Source organism: Oreochromis aureus, linkage group 23 (assembly GCF_013358895.1).
Source record: "Oreochromis aureus strain Israel breed Guangdong linkage group 23, ZZ_aureus, whole genome shotgun sequence".
NCBI classification, from domain to species: Eukaryota; Metazoa; Chordata; class Actinopteri; order Cichliformes; family Cichlidae; genus Oreochromis; species Oreochromis aureus.
The window spans coordinates 37,795,207-37,812,687 of NC_052963.1; the positions used below are offsets into that span (position 1 = coordinate 37,795,207).

The 17,481-nt window shown below is 40.3% G+C and overlaps 1 protein-coding gene across 1 annotated transcript in view; it reads right to left on the reverse strand.

The window, feature by feature from the left end:
* scfd2 (sec1 family domain containing 2) overlaps positions 1–17,481 on the reverse strand; it is a 101,168-nt gene that overhangs the window by 39,883 nt on the left and 43,804 nt on the right. Inside the window, exon 5 of the mRNA XM_031753888.2 lies at positions 13,795–14,092. Within this exon, the coding sequence (XP_031609748.1) occupies positions 13,795–14,092 (298 nt within the window). The remainder of the gene's footprint in view (positions 1–13,794; positions 14,093–17,481) is intronic.

A 17,481-nucleotide genomic window follows, 5' to 3' on the forward strand; every position in this document is an offset into this window, starting at 1 on the left:
GCATTTAAAAGCATTAATCAGCTTTCTGCAACATGAACAATACGGATAAAAGAAAGTCATTTTCTGGGCTAACGGATTACAGGAATCTCATTTCTGCAGCAAGATTTCTCCTAAAGAACAGCGATTTGTTGTGTAACTGAGTTTATTAAATGCACGAAACAGGACAAAGTCTGTTGTTATGACTGCAGAGCTGTGGGGATGATGTAAAGTGATGCCAACACTTTTTCGCGATAATTCAAAGAATTTATAAAAGGCTAAAAGTGAGACTAAGTCATTTGTTAATTGCACACACAAAAAAGGACAACAGATTTCATTACTAGTGCTTAATAATATTAACACTTCCAAATTAAAGTCAGCATAGGTGAGAAATCAGATTACTAAACTTCTTATGTGTTAGAATGGGAAGTGAAGGTGATTTCCCATCGACTTTGAACGTGGCATCGTTGTTGGTGCTAGATGAGCTGTTCTGAGTAGCTCAGAACAGTACTACTCCTTGCTTACCTCCTGAGATTATCCCACCTACAGGGTTTACAGAGAAAAAATACCCAGTAAGCAACCACTCGCTGGGGAAAATGCCTTGTTGATGCCAGAGGTCAGAGGAGAATCGCCAGACTGCTTTAAGTTGACAGGAAGGCAACATCATCACTCATTGTAACCGAGGTATGCAGAAGACCATCACATGACATGCACAACACGTCAACCTTGAAGCAGATGGGCTACAGCAGCAGAAGATTACATCGGGTCATATTCTTGTCAGCTAAAAACAGGAAACTGACACTTTAATTCACACAGACCGACCAAGGTTGGGAAACAGATGACTGGAAAATGATGCCTGATCTGAACATTGAGAAGATTTGGTCAAAATTGGGTCTGAATTTGGTCTGCCTTGTTTCAATGGTTTAGGCTGCTGGTGGTGGGGTAATGGTTTGGGGGATGTTTTCTTGGCAGAGATTGGGCCCCATAGTACAACTTGATCATTGTTTAAATGCCACAGTTTAACAGAGTATTGTTGACGACCCCATTATCCCATTATGACCGAAGTCTACCCTCTTTTGATGGTTAACAAATCTTAAATTATCTCAAACTAATTTCTTGAACATAACAATGAGTTCACTGTACTCATATGGCCCCCACAGCCACCAGATCTCAATCCAATAGGGAATCTTTTGGTTTGGTGGAAAGGAGCCTTGAATCATTAATGTGCAGCTGACAAATCTGCAGCAACTATGGCTATGTTCACACTGCAGGCGAAAGCGCATCAAATCCGACTTTTCTGACCCTATGCAACCCATATCCGATCATGGTATGACAGTTTGAACAGCACAAATCCGATATTTTCAAATCCGATCTAGGTCACTTTCGTATGTGGTACTGAATCCGATACATATCTGATGTTTTAGAAAGCGACTGCTGTTTGAACGGTCATGTCGCATTAAATCCGTAAAAGACGGATTTAATGCGACAGACGCCAATTATCAGCGCCGGAGAAGACAAAGGACTCCGTGTCCATATATACCTCTGTACGGAGGTAGCAGCCACTGCTCCAAACAAGGCCATTGTTAAAGCAAGGGCTCTTTGTTTTCTCAGTGTCCTTCTTTCTCTAATTAATTTGCCAAAATTCTGTTGGTTATGACTGTGCAGAAACTACTATCTCTGTAGCCGCCATTTTTACTTCCGTAAACAGAGCAACAGAGCGCGTTGTGTGTGACGTTGTCTTTTGCGCATGCGGGCCGGTTTGAAGGCCATCAACCATTCACACTAGAGCGCGTTTGCTGTCACATTTTATTCGTAGTGTGAACAACCAGACAAAAAAAAATCGAATTTGATTAAAAAAAAAAAAAAAATCGGAATTGAGCATTAAGACCTGCAGTGTGAACGTAGCCTTAGTGATGCTGAAGACACCCAAAGCTGGCATCCAGGAAACATAAATAGCTGCAAATCTGCCGGTGTGGCCATAAACACCACATTCACCACAGCCCAGGTCGTTTGGGGTGACTATCCTCTGTATGCTCCTTGTCCGGCTCCTCACCTTATGTGTCTCCACTGCAGGCCCAACCACTGAAAAGTGCTGTTCTGTTTCTGAGTCATGTCTGGAACAAGTGATGATCCTTGACATGAAAGTTGGGTCAGCTTCACACAGAAGTTAATGTTTGCTTTGTGAGCAAGTTTGGTGAAATCTCAAATGAGATTCTGCAAAAGATCAGAATGGGACTTTTGTAAGGCGATCCAAACTTAGCAGGAGCAGTTGAAATGGTGAAGAGGTGCATTTGACCCTAAAGAAGACTGGGCCAAATTTGAATCAATTACAGTTTTTTTTCTTTTTATGGGAAAACATGCAACTTGTATACTGTCCAACTTCCTCCCTATCATCCTCCCCATCTGCTTTTTTTATTCATATTTATGTATTCTAGGTTGTTGTTAGTGCTGCTTTTTTAAACAGCATTTCCCAATGTTGTGAGTTACACATACTATATTTCTTTGCACTCATTATCACTGGCTGGCTGAAACAAATCTAAATACAACTAAGATTAAGTGAAAAAAATGGGTTTTTAAAAAAAATTGTAAATGATGTAAATTGAACTTCATTTATAAATAAAATATGAGGCTTTAACAGGAAACATGGTTGAGCAACAGTGAGCAAGAAAGGAATGAATTTCAAGAGAGTAGTCAATGCCAGATAGAGAGCGGGGGGCGAGATAAGGAGGTGAGTCCCACAGACACAGAGGAAACCTCGTATCACAGGAAGCTTCTCTTGCAAATGTCAGATCCTCCTAATCGTGGCTTCGCTTCCCTTTTCAGTCCCTGGAGCTCGACATCATATGAGCACTTACAACGATACCCACAAACCAAAGGGAATCACATGTATACTTACCCATACAGGCAGGCATCCTACATAAACATCACATCCTGCTGGGTTTTAGGTCCACATCAAAGCGGATTATAGGGTGGACGAGCGCTACAGTGACCGCTAGCAGACATAGCACTTATTATTACTGACCTCGATATGTTGACGCCACCCTTGTTTTAAGGAAATGTTGCAATGCTTCATCTTCACAAAAAAGTGCACAAATATGTAGTCTTTTTATATGCCTGTCATTTTCCATTATTTTAAGGTTCATTTTACTTTTAATCGTATACCGTGCATGCATTTTTACCCGCGTCTGAGGGCAGTCTTACTTCTGCTGAAGACATGTATTATACCTCTTATAAAATTGAGTCAGCAAAACCTAAACAACTCAGTGCGCCAGTTTTATATGAACCAGTCCTGCATAAACACTCAAAAGAGAAAAACCAAAAAACCCCCAGCTAATCTGTACTTCCATGCTGCAACATAGAGCTGTCACGGATGAACTAAGAGTAACAGCATCACAGTCAAGTTCAAGTGAGAGAGTGAAGTGGGTGTTGTGTGTGTTGAACCACTTGACTACTGCAGTGATGCAGAGGCCTAGCAGAGGCTGGCTGCTCCCACCTGAAAGTTTGTGTATGTGTCCAAGTGCCTACGCGGGTAAAGAGACCTGCCAATGCAATGCTATTAAATCCACATTTGTGTGTCTATGACAGAGTCTCTCAAACATTTTGTGCCCAAGGCACACCTAAGGAAAAGCCAAAATTTCAAGGCACACTTATATGCATATCTGCACAAAACCACTTCTATGTGATCTGACACATAATCCGTTTGTTTGACTGTATTGTAAGCCAAAGGCACTTTAAACAGCTCATTTGCGGCCGTCTGAGGTTTTCTTTGTCTCTGTAATAAGCTCCACTACAGCACTGATCTCTGCTGCCTTATCAGACACTTTCACACAGTCCAAAAAACAGTCTTACTGCCTCTTGTTGAGATCATGACCTCTTTTGTGGTTTCTTTGAGGGGGACTGTTTGGTTTCCAAGTGTCTATTGAGCTTGCTTGGAACCATGTTAGCATTAACCACCTTGTCCCAACAGATTACACACTTGATCTGAGTAATGCAGACATCCCAGGTCCACTCATAGTCACACACAGGGAGCTTCTGCATACTCTTTAATGAGTAAGATTGTTGATTAACTGCACTGGTAGTTAGTTTTGGGTTGCATCACACAAAAAAGTTTCTTATCTTCCTCTCTGTTAGTTAGAACCTTTGATAAGTCATGCTCTCATAATTTGTACCATCTGGCAACAAAGTGAACAAACTGGGGTTCCTTTTGACAGAAGTTATTTTTAAGAACTTGTCCAGGGCATAGAGCTGAATCTAAATGCAGATTCAGTGAATTAGCAGTTCATTTTTGTTGTATGTTGCAATAACAATTAAAGTATTTGTGCTTTGAGGCAGAAATGGGACGGGCAGTAGTGGCAACTACTGGTCTAACAGTACTTCACACACTTAACACACATATATTCTCATTTTAAGACTATCTGAAAAGAAGTCTTTCGCGATTGTGCTTTATTTCAGTCGTAATTCTGAGTCGGTTTAATACACCAACATGCTGCATTAATATTACTTTGTCAACACATGTAGCTACATGAATGAGTGTTTCATTGGAGAGGAGAGGTTGCATACAACTGTGAAACCCTGGAGAGATGCTACTAAAAATTGTGTACGCTTCCAGCAGCAATGCAAGGAGAAAGTCTAAAGAGGGAGGAGGTGTGGAGAAGAAAACAGGAAAAGGAGAAAATTAAAACCATACTCTATATCCCTTCCTGGAAATATTACACCCCTTTCAGAGGATTTTGTTAGAATTTGCTTTTGCTACTGTATGGAGAGGAAAATTAAAGCACAGTCAGAAATAGTGAGTTCTTTCAAAGTGGAAGCAGTAGTTTCCGTGTTCTGGGTCAGGGATGAGAAAGAGCTGTATTACAGGAATAGTGTAAAATAGGAGTAGGTGGGCTGTCTTGGCTTTAACTCAAGAGTGCGACAGTTATAAAGAAGGTGTGTGTGTATATGTGTGTGTTCTAATGTGTTTATTCTGGGGGGGCGCTGAGTTTATACTGGCCTTACTGCAGCAATACTGGCTGCAGAAGGTCCTTATCGCTGTCTATACGCCTACACGACGTGGATGACCATGATTAATGGCAGTGGCAGTGCTCTCTGCCAAAATGCTACTCGCTTTGTGAAGAGACTACACAGAAAATGCTAAAAGAACCAGTTCATTCCTCCTTCCATCTCTGCCAGTCAGAATGAGACATTTACCTGGACAGAGAGTCGGATGTGATAGCGCTGGGCTCACAGACACAGCGCAGATGCCAAAAGGCTGTCGGCAACAGAGAAGTTAAGACAAGTCCAGTGTGTGTGTGTATGTTTAAATGTCTGCAAGCAAAACAGAATAAGAATCAGTAAGAGGGGACCAAGAAGCAGACTGAACTAAGAGAAGATTAGATCGAATGATGGAGAGGCAGACATAAGATGTGATGATGGAATAAAGCTCTACTGACAATAGGATTTAAAAGACATAAGATATCTTCCCCCAACGCCATATACTTTATCAGACTCTGTCCCACAACAGGGACACTCATCTACCAAAGGCAAACAACTGGAACCCTCCACATTTTCAGATTTGTTTTAAAACATTAAGTACGTATTGAAATGAAGTGTGAACATGAAGCAAGTGTCCAAATAAACACTCTCGATTTCAAATGGTGCTTGAATTTGTTAGTGCCACCAATTGCTTGGTTTCCTAGCAACTTGCTGGCTCTTGTGTTTTTAACTACGAGTCTGAACTGGTCATGAGAACTAAATCACTTATCTGATAATACAGCTTTCTCCTAAAGTTTAAAAGCATACAATTTAAGTTAACTGACACCTCTAAATTGGCTGTAGGCGAGGTATCTATAGTGCTTAAGTGTGTGGAAAAAATGCTATATGAAAAAATAAATTGCTTTGAGTGATCCTTGAGGGTATAAAAGTATAAATAGCAGTCTATTCTATCCCAATGATAAGGAAAAATTAATGGATTATTACGTGTCTAGCAAATTTGACAATTAAACTGTTTTTCATATTTAGCTTAACTGAATTGTCTCCTCCTGGGTTATGTGTTTATCTTGAATCAAAACTACGATATGTGAGCCACACATGAGAACCATGTATCTAGGCTCTCAGCACATGTACTGTTAAATAATTTACATGAAAAATAACCACATCTTAGCCAATGTGTCACAAGACAAGGCACGTAGACCATTAAGCAATTGAGAAAAACATAGCAGGAATATAAGGAGGGATGGAGTTCAAATGTTCCCTAAAACTGAGGCCCCCTCTCATTTCTAAGGCCTGTGTCTGCTCAGTCGAGAGGTCAGCTGAGTAGGTGGAGCAAGGAGATAAGCCTATCTGTGACTGTGTCCATCACACTCCTGAAGACACCAACAGACACAACAGAAAATGACCAGACACCAGATGGCAAGTAAAGAAAGACTCCTTTTTACTCATTCCTTACTATCTCCTTCTATCTATTGGCTGGACCTGCAGTTCTCAGTAGGGACACTTTGATAACATGGACCATGATTGAATACCAACTAAATACACCCAGATTGTAGTATGTCATAAACTAAACAAAGCTGGGGCATACCATGGAAGACAAAAGAACAGAAACTAAAGAGGAAAAATGGGGGAGGAGAGAAAAAAAAAAGTGTATTTCTAAGTCTCTCTGTACGATGAGGGGGTGTAAGAGGAGAGGGGCTGTAAAAAAGAAAAGGAGGAGATGGTGGGGGCGTTCCTGTTGGCTCAGCGCTTGATTAACACCAGGCCTGACAGGAAATAACCCGGCCAGTTCAGCGCCAGGAGAGCTTCCATCTGGTATCGAGGCTGAGTCCTCCACCCAGGAGAACTCCGAACTGAGCAAAAGTGAATGAAACCGTTTCACTTCCAGGACTGCTGAGAATAATTCCACTGCTTGTACAGGACACTGCTGCAAACACTGTCATTCTGTTCCTGTTGTTTGAGGTCAAATGAGGCAAAAGCAGTGGAAAGCTGTGGTCTTTCAGTCTAGACCTTGATAATCAAGATCACCTTCTTTTATTTTATCAGTACTCAATGTGGCTATTCGGTTACTTGAACATTCAGTGACGTGAATGAGGTGAAAGTTAGACTCCGCTGATTGAAAAAGTTACTTAGGATGGTTGTGGAAGGGAGGAAAGGGGACAGTTTAGGGAGGAAAGCGGGTACATTAGGAGAGGTCATCTTTCACTGCTGACTGGAATTCTAAATGTAAACAAGTTCTTCCGCACCAACAGATAAAACGCAGATATACTGTAAAACCGAGTGGGTCTGGTGAAAAACTGGTGACTCACATGCAGGCATCGTGAACTACATGTCTACACTTATTCATGAATACTTTTTGAGCCATGACCATGAAACTGCCTCCGCAGACTCAAACAAAAACATCCTCCGAAGCCTTATTTAAATTCTTCTGCAGGCTGTAAAGCAGAATGTGTGTAAGTACATGTGTGTAATGTGTGCATGTGTGTAAGTACCGACCCGAAGATGTGTTTGTGCAGAGAGACATGCAGGTTTCGATCAGCCTCCTCAGCCGGCTCGCTGTCCAGAGGTCAAAGCGCAACCCACGCCTGCACTGACGCGTGCGCAGAGGCCATGGGCTGCGGTCTCATTTAGAGTCCCTCAGGAGCCAGCCTCTATGCGTCTCTGGTATGCATTTCTTCCTTTGCTTTGTTTAGCAAGCATGTGTGTATGTATTTGCAAGTCTGTGTGGGATCTCGATAGTCTCCTTTTTCATCAAGCCTAATTCCCAGCAGAGATATAAGTGCTTACAAGCCTTTTATGATGTGCATTTCCTGTCATAAATAAGAAGCAGAGGGATTCTCCGACGAGCGCTAACACACTCCATAAAGCAAACAGAGGTGTAAACTCCACACTGGGCCAGTTCTGTGAAATCCACCCAACAAACAGCAGCTACTGCTGACTAAAATGATTTGCTGCCGAGTGATCAGATCACAGGTATCATTTACAATTCATGCAGTCAGTACACTTAACAGTCTCAGAAAAAAGTCTTAAAACTGTTATGCAAATATGCCTCCTCCCAATGGACTTTTTTATTGAGTCTTCTAATGTGATTGAAATAGTGGATTTTTGAGTATAAGTATGATAATAACAAAAAGTATAATATGCAGCAATATGCAACTAAATGTGGATCCATCCATCCATCCATAGACAGCAGTGGCAAGTGAAACACCAAAAACAGGATTCAATACTTAATAGCTTTGAAAAGGTTTACTAGTTTTGAACATAGAGACCAAACAATACAAGAAAAGAAAATCAAAGTAATAAATAGTTTATATGAACAGGGAAGCAGTTGGTTAACCCTGAATGAAAGTTGCATGAATGTAGAAGCTTTAAACATACCACAAAAAAATTCTATGAAAATCCATGAAAAGGTCTACTTTTAAAAGATTTCTTCTTTTTCCCATTAACAAGTATAATCACTTTCAGCTTCCTAGACTTTATGTCATCAATACGTTGTTATTTGAAACACAACATATCTTTTCAATTCAATGGACGACATGCCAAGAAAATGTTACGAGAAACTGAAGCGAAGACAGACAGAAGCTCTGGGCTGATTTCTCCACAAAGCATCTACACATTTTCCCTTTAGCCCTGTCAAAGGGCAGGTATATTACATAACTAGCAGGAAATAAGAAAAGGTATAGTATCTGGAGGCAGTGCTGAGAAGCAACCACAGTGTTGACTTGGGAACAGATTTCTTGGGTGCTAGACTCTGGGGCTCATCAAGCTCTGTGTGTGGCCCAGCCTGCTAACCAGGCCTGCCTGGCCCGGCAGTGAGGACTCTGATGAGCTTTTGCTAATTAAAGCCTGAACTCCAAATCTTGAGCTTATCTGATGAAGTGAACTAGAGAGAACAACGCCACAGGCTGCTTTGTTCACCCTGGGGCGTACAGTTTTCACCTCATATATGTATGCATGTGTGTTTGTATAACAGTAGCGGAAGTAAAGAGAGACCACCAATTAAAAATAATTGGGACTAATTTCATAAACATAGCGCAACAGGGGGAATATATTTAATCAGGCGTAATCATTAGACTAACTTATGCTCCACTTCCCCCCTGCAACCAGCTAGGTGCTTAAGGGAGTAGAAGAGAGAAAGGAGAGATGTAAGGAGGCAGAAAAGGGGGAGAAATGGAAAAAGGAAATATAAAAACAAAGAGAAGTAAAGTTTAAAAACTAGGCAGAGCGTGTTGGTGGCCAGAGTTATGTGAGATCCCTTTCATGTCCCTTGACTGGCCCATGCTGCTGTGCCAACCCAAACAGCAGCATTGGGGAGGTCCGAGTCTCCGACTGCTCCCCTCTTCCTTACCCTGTGCACACCCCACTGACAGGATGAATAACAAACAAAATGTGCGACTGAGAAACAGAGTGAGTGAGGAGAACATGTCGTGAAACCATTTCAGTTAAGATTTTCCCTAGAAGTTCCCTAGAATACTGTGACTTTCTTTCCTTCTTCTGTCATCGCAGTGAGTAAATCATAAGCATCAGCACAAATTGCGGACTGCCCGCCCTGTATGCCCACACACTGACATAAGTATAGACAAACTATGATCCATCATCCGTAGGCCAGATGTCATAGAAAAGGGAATTAAGAACATTTGAATCGGCCTGATTTCTTTTTTTGTCTTCTGCACCCCAATGCTGAGAGAAAACAGGGAAAAACAGAGGGAGTAGGTTTGATTCGGAACCAAAGAAAACCAAAATTTACCAGGGCTGACAGGAAACAAATCCATAAAGCACAAAGGAATGCAAATTTTTTGCTCTCTTACCACCATAAATGTAGTTTTTGCCACAACTGAATGAGGGATTAACAGTAAATGCTCAGAGCTATTTACAACCTACACACATCACACACACCACATCCATATACACTACAGTCTGCCAGCAGCCAATCACATTCTAGACAAACTGGGCTGCTTCTCCAATCCCATCATTTGCTCTCTGTGTGCTGCGTTGCCTACAACCAATCCAGATCGTTCCAGATGTGGTGTTGGCTGTGGAGCATTTGGTTTAAGAGCTCATTTCCCAGTCTGGAATAAGTGGAACGATTTTCTTGGATGAATACTGTTCAGCTCTTTAATCAAATCCATACTCTAATACAACAATACATGCTGCACACACACTGCAATATGTCTACAGTATATAGACACATGCTAAAAATCAAAACAAAGCATCACTGTTTGCACAAATCCAAATTTACAACTTAAAGAAGTGCTGCTACAAGAAATTACTGGTGATATTCTAGCCATTAAATATTAATTTATATCTATTAAAAGGTCTTTAAGGGCTTTAAATCATCCCCTTGCACTGGCCAACATGTTCTCTCACTACCACAAACATTAACACTGCAGTTTATTTTGAGCCAGCCCCATGTTAATGGCCCAGCTGCCATAAATACTTAGTAGTGTGCCAAATCTTTTGCTTAAAATAGCCCCTCAAAATTATAGTATTTACTCCAATTTGAGTAATTTTACTAAAGACAACGCTGGCAAAATGAAATTATTTTCATAACCAATTTTTTTAAAAGGGTTGGGACATATGAACTTGGGTCTCAGTGTCACAGACTAAATGTAAAAGTGAAAAATTATTACACATTGTTGGTAATAATTCCCTGGGATTTTTGATGGGGTATCACAATTAAAATAATTAAATTAGTGAAATTAATTTCTTTAATTTTTGGTTGAAAGAGATTTGTGAATTTGTGACACCTTAATGGGCTTCTTGGTCAACTGTTGCAGCTGCAGTCCTCATTATTAAAATATAACTGTGAGCATAAATAAATTTTGGGTCTGACAAATGAAGCCAATAAGGTAACCTGCATTCTTTCTAATGGACAATTCCGCAATCAAGAAAACTGATTATACATAAGGCTTCTTTGCTCTATAACCACATTAAGCACTTCCCACAATCAGTTTATTGTCAGTACTTTTAAGACTTACTGAAGACACTCTGTTCATTTTATATGGCACCCACTAAACGATGTCCACAAATAAAGTAATTTGCTCATTGTGCATCAATTATAACTCAGAGCTGGCTGCTAAAGGACATTCCTGACTCTAGTTATGCAAGAACCCCTAAAATGTGTTGACAAACTGCTTATACAGTATGTCAGTAAACTGTAGTCTTGACTCCCATTGCTAGTTCGTTTGATTGCTGGCCTTAAAGTTTTGTTTAACTCATGACCTCACCTTACTGTGTCACTAACATTTAAAAAAAAAAAAAAAGATTATATTTTGTTGACAGGACTGAAATGTTAGGGTGGTTCCTGAATAGCATTCAAACATTACTACTATGGTATAATTTAGCTTAAGCATTTACATAACATTATTAAACATTTTAGCCAATGGAAAACAGCTGATCTCACAAGTTGAAATGGTCATCTAACTCTTACTGCCTTTCTAATCAATGAGTGTGGGGGTGGGAGCTAACGTAGCAGTACTGCCTAGCACTAGCGCTGTCAGTTCACGAAGAATTTTGGTACTCATAAAGAACAAGTACTGTCGTTTTCAGCATTATGGTTCTGGTTACTTGCCTATGGCCGGCTAGCTTTATCTGCTTATCTGCTTTTTTGGAGTGCATCATTCTCAAACATATGAAGCTAAATAAAACCAATGAAAGAGCTTTTTCACAGCTAGCGTGTTCTAGTTTTAAAAAAATCAGTGGAAAAAAAAACAACGTATTTCATATCCAGAAATAGGAAAAAAAAGTATGTTTATGCTTTTTCATGTCAAGAATGAAACCTCACCTTGCAGAATCAGATGGAACATATAAACATGTCAAATTTATCATTGACAGTTTATCTATAAAATCATTCAGTATTTATCCAAGGACTAAATAAATGAGTGTGGCAAATGATAACGTATGCTGACTAATATGAGAAGATTTAACTACAAGCTTAGAATTCCCTTTTGTTTGAAAGACGCTGAGTTTTGTCAAGGTACACATATATATGCTACTGTAGAACCGCCTCTGGCTGCCCCGCCCCTGGAAGCTTGTTTACTCCACCGTAGACTCTCGAGCCCTCCCTTTCTTCAAATGTTAGCACTCTCTACAAGACTAGATATTTATCCCTGATGCAAATTTGTGAGTCGAAATCACTCAACTCATGGGGGGAAAGTTTTTACCACCCCCAGTAGCATTAATGTTGGTTTAAAAAAAACACGCCAAACATCCACCTTATCCTAACAGAAGCATTCCTCAAACGGTGCTTTACTAACCCTTGCCACACACATGCTGTCTGAATATATTTAAAAGTTAACAGGAGTTTCATGAAAACTAAAGTCCACGGGGGCTGGCAGCAAACATCGAACAGAAAACAATTCCACACGAGGAACACCATTTCCTGAAGATGCTCTTTAATTAAGTTCCCAGAAGGAGGCAGTTAGAAGGGTTAGGGTGTGTTGCTGCTTACTATCACAAACTTATTTGTCCTTATTTCTTACTCCCTTATACTGGCATTCTGGCTTGTGTATATTATTCTTGTGTTTCTGCACTATGTTTGTGCATGCACTGTGTGTTTCTGTGTATCTGCATCGTGTTAGCTAAGCTCTGGCTGTGTACTGTAGCCAAGGGGAACAAAATAAAAGAATTTGTAAAAACATTGTTCTCATGGCGACCAGGTTTCTTTGAATGTCTGGTTTTCATTTGAGTCCTTTAATTGGGGAGAATGTCACAATCAATGTTTTGCTCTGGATGCTGAAAGAGACGACCTCCCGACTCATGTTACCCCAGCCAAGCACTTCATCGACTGCCATAAAACCTTTCTCGCAGACATTCGCGCATGCACACACACAAACACAGACTCAAAGTTAAAAGAGTGCACAGACTGCCAAATTACACTGAATGGGCGAGACGTGCGCAATGTGCGCGCATACACACATTGTTTTTTTTCTGTCTAAAGCACACCTGGCACACCATGACAGGCTAATTTGCAATGAAGTGTTTATAACAGAGAGTCAGGTTTTTAACATGAGCCACATCTCACAGCCTGTGCCTGCCAAGAGGCCCCTCGCCTCTAAACTGCATTGGCCAAGTAGAACAGGAAGAGAGAGAGACCGAGTATAAGAAGGGAAAGAGAGAGAGAGAAAGAGTAAAAATACGAGAGATGTGTCACTAATCTTTATTACTGCTTTACATAGATTTACCAACCCTATATGTACACCATATGACCCCATGTACCATATAAGATGAAAATCCCAATCCCAGTGTAATATTTCAGGGCGTGTGCTAAGGTACAGCCAAAACTAAAAGCAGCGCTAATTATGAACTATGTGGTAGGGGAGGAGAGGCTCAAGGTTAAAGACGCCATTACTCTGGGAGGTACGGTCGGCTGTGGTGTGGAGGTAGACGGTTAATTCATCTTATGAGCTGGCCTTGATCTTCTCTGCCACATGGTTACATGCTCAGCTAAACCAGTGAAATGTCTGGTAAAGTACAGAGACACTCAGAAATCAATATACTCTCACGGACTCATCTAAAATGAGGACTCCCATAGATGCACACATTACAGGTAAATCTTAATATTGTGGAAAGGGAAGCTGTAGGGGTTAAAGGTAGAAGCAATTTCTCTCTCACACTTATCCAAATATACAAAGTTCCCACAGCCGCTTGGCCAGCTGACTAGAAAATGCGTGTAGGTGTGTGTGTGGACTACAGTGTGTGACACGAGAAAAGGATGAAGTGTCAGGACAATGATAAAATTACCCCTATTCCAAGAACTGGGGCAGCAATAAACAAACCATTTGCTCTCATTTTCCTACAGCGCGTCTGCAAAACTGAACAACCGTGATGGCAATAACTTTCTCTCACCAGTCAGTTTCTGAAGCAATGAGCTGAGTTCTGTTTCTCTACTGATGACTAGGGTGAGCGCTCCTATCAGGTCCCTCTCCAGCTTCTCCAGCTCCTCCTCCTCCTCTGTATCATGATCTGCAGGCTGGATCTCATCAGCCAGGGAGTAGAGATAGACCAGCAGGAGGATCAGCTCATCGGGACCTAACTCGTCCTCCCTGAGCCTCGACCCTGACGCCGAGGTGTCCTTGCCTCCACGGGGCTTCATCAAAGGCAGCAGCTGTCTCAGCACAGCAGGGAAGTCGGCGTCTCCGAGAGCCTGTTACACGGCACACAAACACATTAAAAAAGTGCTTAGTCAGTGGAATGCAGTTTTTTGAACCTTGCTGGTTTTATTATTTTTAATGACCATACCAAGAAATGACCACCGGCTTATTAAGGATGTTTGTCATAGGAATCATTGGACATGTTTGGAAAACATATTTTCTTGCTGGAAGTGAAATTAAAATATCAATACCAATCTCAAGTTTGCATGCCATATATGAAGCCACCACATTTAACCTGTTAGTTTAACTTAGCTGAAAATCCAAGACTTCTTTAAATGCTGTTTAACTCTTTAGTAGAGGCTTATATTTCCAGAATAAATGACTTCCAAACACTGAACAATTACTTTACACTTTTCAAAAATAGTTTGTTTTCTTTGTTTTAAATGAAACAAAGAAATTTTAATGTGTCACTTGGTGAACATTAAATGGCTAATCATAGGATATATAGAGTGCTTTGAAAAAGTATAATAATCAAATTTAAACATTACACAAAGAGTAAATACTAAACTAAACTCAACTAAATTCAATGTATATCTGACTGGCAACTATAAAGCTAACAAGCTTTAGCAAGAGCATAGCTGTTGCCTTCAAGGCAAGGGTCATATGCAGGGTAGCTGAGTTAGCACTACAACACCCACGCTAATCTGTAATCGTGATTACTGCAAGATGTGCTGGTTCTTACGTTTTCTTTTCTAATGAGCATTTATGTAAACAGGAGATTTACAAAAAAGTTTAAGATATGAAAGGTAACATACAGTTCAACAGTTACATTAGAATCCTTTAGTCAACGCTAAATTTCATATTATTTATTGGCATAGAAAAGTCTGCCCTTTGATAAGAAACTTGCTAATATGGACAATATAATCAATATATCTATATAAATTACACACATTGAACATTGTAGAGCACATCATCTTGGAAATGTATTTTATTTAGAGAATAATAGAAATTTGTTCTTCAAGGAGAATATTGTTTATAATAAAGTACAGATCACACTGACTATATGTTTGACAGTATTGTTTTAAGGGTAATTTTTTCAATGGTACAATGGGAAGTAATCACTTTAATATAATATAATATCGTATAATATTTACAGGCTGTCTTACCTTTGGATTTTGTTGTTTATTTACTGCAGATTTTTAAGTGATTTTTACTAAAATTTGTTTTTAGTATTTTTACCATTTTAATATGGATATGAGACAAAACTCAACAAGTTCAGGACCCTTTATGTTGGTTATTCAGTCACCGTCACAAAGACATCCAAGTCGTAATAAACTGCACTGAATCCTCCTTACTCTTTTAACTAAACTGAAAAATATCAAAATGAAATAAATTTCCAGGATAAAGTCTAAATTTTATTTTTGTTTCAGTTTATTACTTCCACATAAGATACTGTGCAAAAGTCTCGAGCCACCCACACACTTGAATGTCCTCGAGAGGATAAAGAGGTGGTCCAGCGTGTTCCTCCTGAATCTAAGATTCGACTAACAGATGAGCGCTCCTTTCCAGTACTTTGGCATAGACCTTTTAGGGAGGCTGAACAGTATGACCCCCCTGTAGCTGGAGCACACAATTTAAGATTCTCCCTCTCTCAGACAGAGTGAAAAAGCTGCCAATGTCAAAAGAAAAACTTTGAAAGACGTTCAGAAAACTTGAAGAACTTTTGCTCAAAACCATTATAAAACTACAAGTAAGTCTGGCACCTTGGAAGCAAAATATAAAAGTTACTGTTTTGACAGGCCCCCATTGTTCTGATGTCCTAGTTACTCATTTCTACTCCCAGTGGACATTTTACATAAACAAAAATGAAGAATAAATTGCATTGGGAGGTAAACTATTTAATTAAACCACAAGTATACATTCTTAATGACTGACATAAGCGTAAAAATACTGTGTTGCGTTGTAAGTGTTTAAAATCACAGGGACAGAGTGAGTGAGCTCATCGTTCCATTTGCTAATTTTACAACTCTGGGTGGCTGATGTAACGCTTAATTTTGTTTTATTCTTTTGTTGGATTTGCTCGGGTACCGAACTATTTTTTCCCCTCTCTTTCTATCACAAATGCACACATACAAAGACACACACTCACAAAGCCAACATTTGGAGCAATGTTTAGGTGCAGTGACCTGTTTTTGTGAGCCTGTCTGAGCAGGTCTGAATAGTCGGGGCCTCACGATGGTTGGATGGCATTCTGATCCAACATGCTGCAGATCACGGGACCGTTTACAGAACACTGGCTACTCTCACAACAAGGGTGAGCTCACAGACCTATAAAACAAGGGTGTGGATCTAATCTGTCCGATGAACAGCATGAAATTCAAATGGGAAAAAAAGGGCTGAAGGCCCAAAAAGAGGAAAACAGAGAGAAGAAAGACTCACAACAGAGGGAATAGTCAAAAAAAGCAATGTAGAAAAAGGGCTAAGAAAGATACTAAGGTAATAAATGAGTAATTAAACTTCAGATGATAGCATAAAAGGGGGGCTGAATGTTAATAGAGGATATTATGTTTGTGTTGGCTATAGCTACAAATGCCCACATGGATATATTTCATTTTGACAAGACATTCCTTTGTAAAGACATTTGTGTTTCTTTCACCAAGACAAACAGGCCTTCAGAATGAGCAGCTCTCGATGTTGTGGTGGGCCCAGTGGGGGGATCCTGTATCTGACCCAGAAGATCTCCTCACTGAGCCAAAGATGCAATACAGCCCAGAGATGGTAAGCCAAAGCCACAGAGCTGACTGACTGTCCCTTGTCACACCAAACAATTATGTCAGTATAAGGTCACCTACGATGATGCCAGTGAAGTATTTGATTTCATGCATCATAAATAACTTAATATGAATGAAAGTGGCAAGAAAAGACCCCGTTGAAGGTGAATTAATCAGTATCATTCACGTCCTTTAAACATGCAGGTATCACAGAAACACTCTTGTTAAGTCTCTTCACTCCAACGAGGCCCCCTTCCTGCATCAGACCCCGGCCAACCACTCGGCCCTGGGGACCGTTCAAACACAATCCCACCACACATTTTTCTTCTTAAACATTGTGAAATCAAATACCTCTCCAAGCTGCTCTCATTTGAACTGCCAAACAATGCTTGGGATCTTTCCCTCGCTCGTTTCGCTTGCGGACAGCAGTGAGGAAAGACAGACAAAGAACATTATGGCTTTCTTGCTGAAATGCAAACTGCTGAGCACTTTCACCCTCCTCTCTAACTTTAGAACAAATATTGATTTCTAACACTTCTGTCTATACCATGACGCTCAACCTGATCTTTTAGGTTTGAAAAGAAGCGTGTCACTGTCAGCAAATTACATTTTCATTTTGACCACAGTTGGCTTGAAAAGGTACCTGTTGCCATGTAACTTTGGCATCAGAA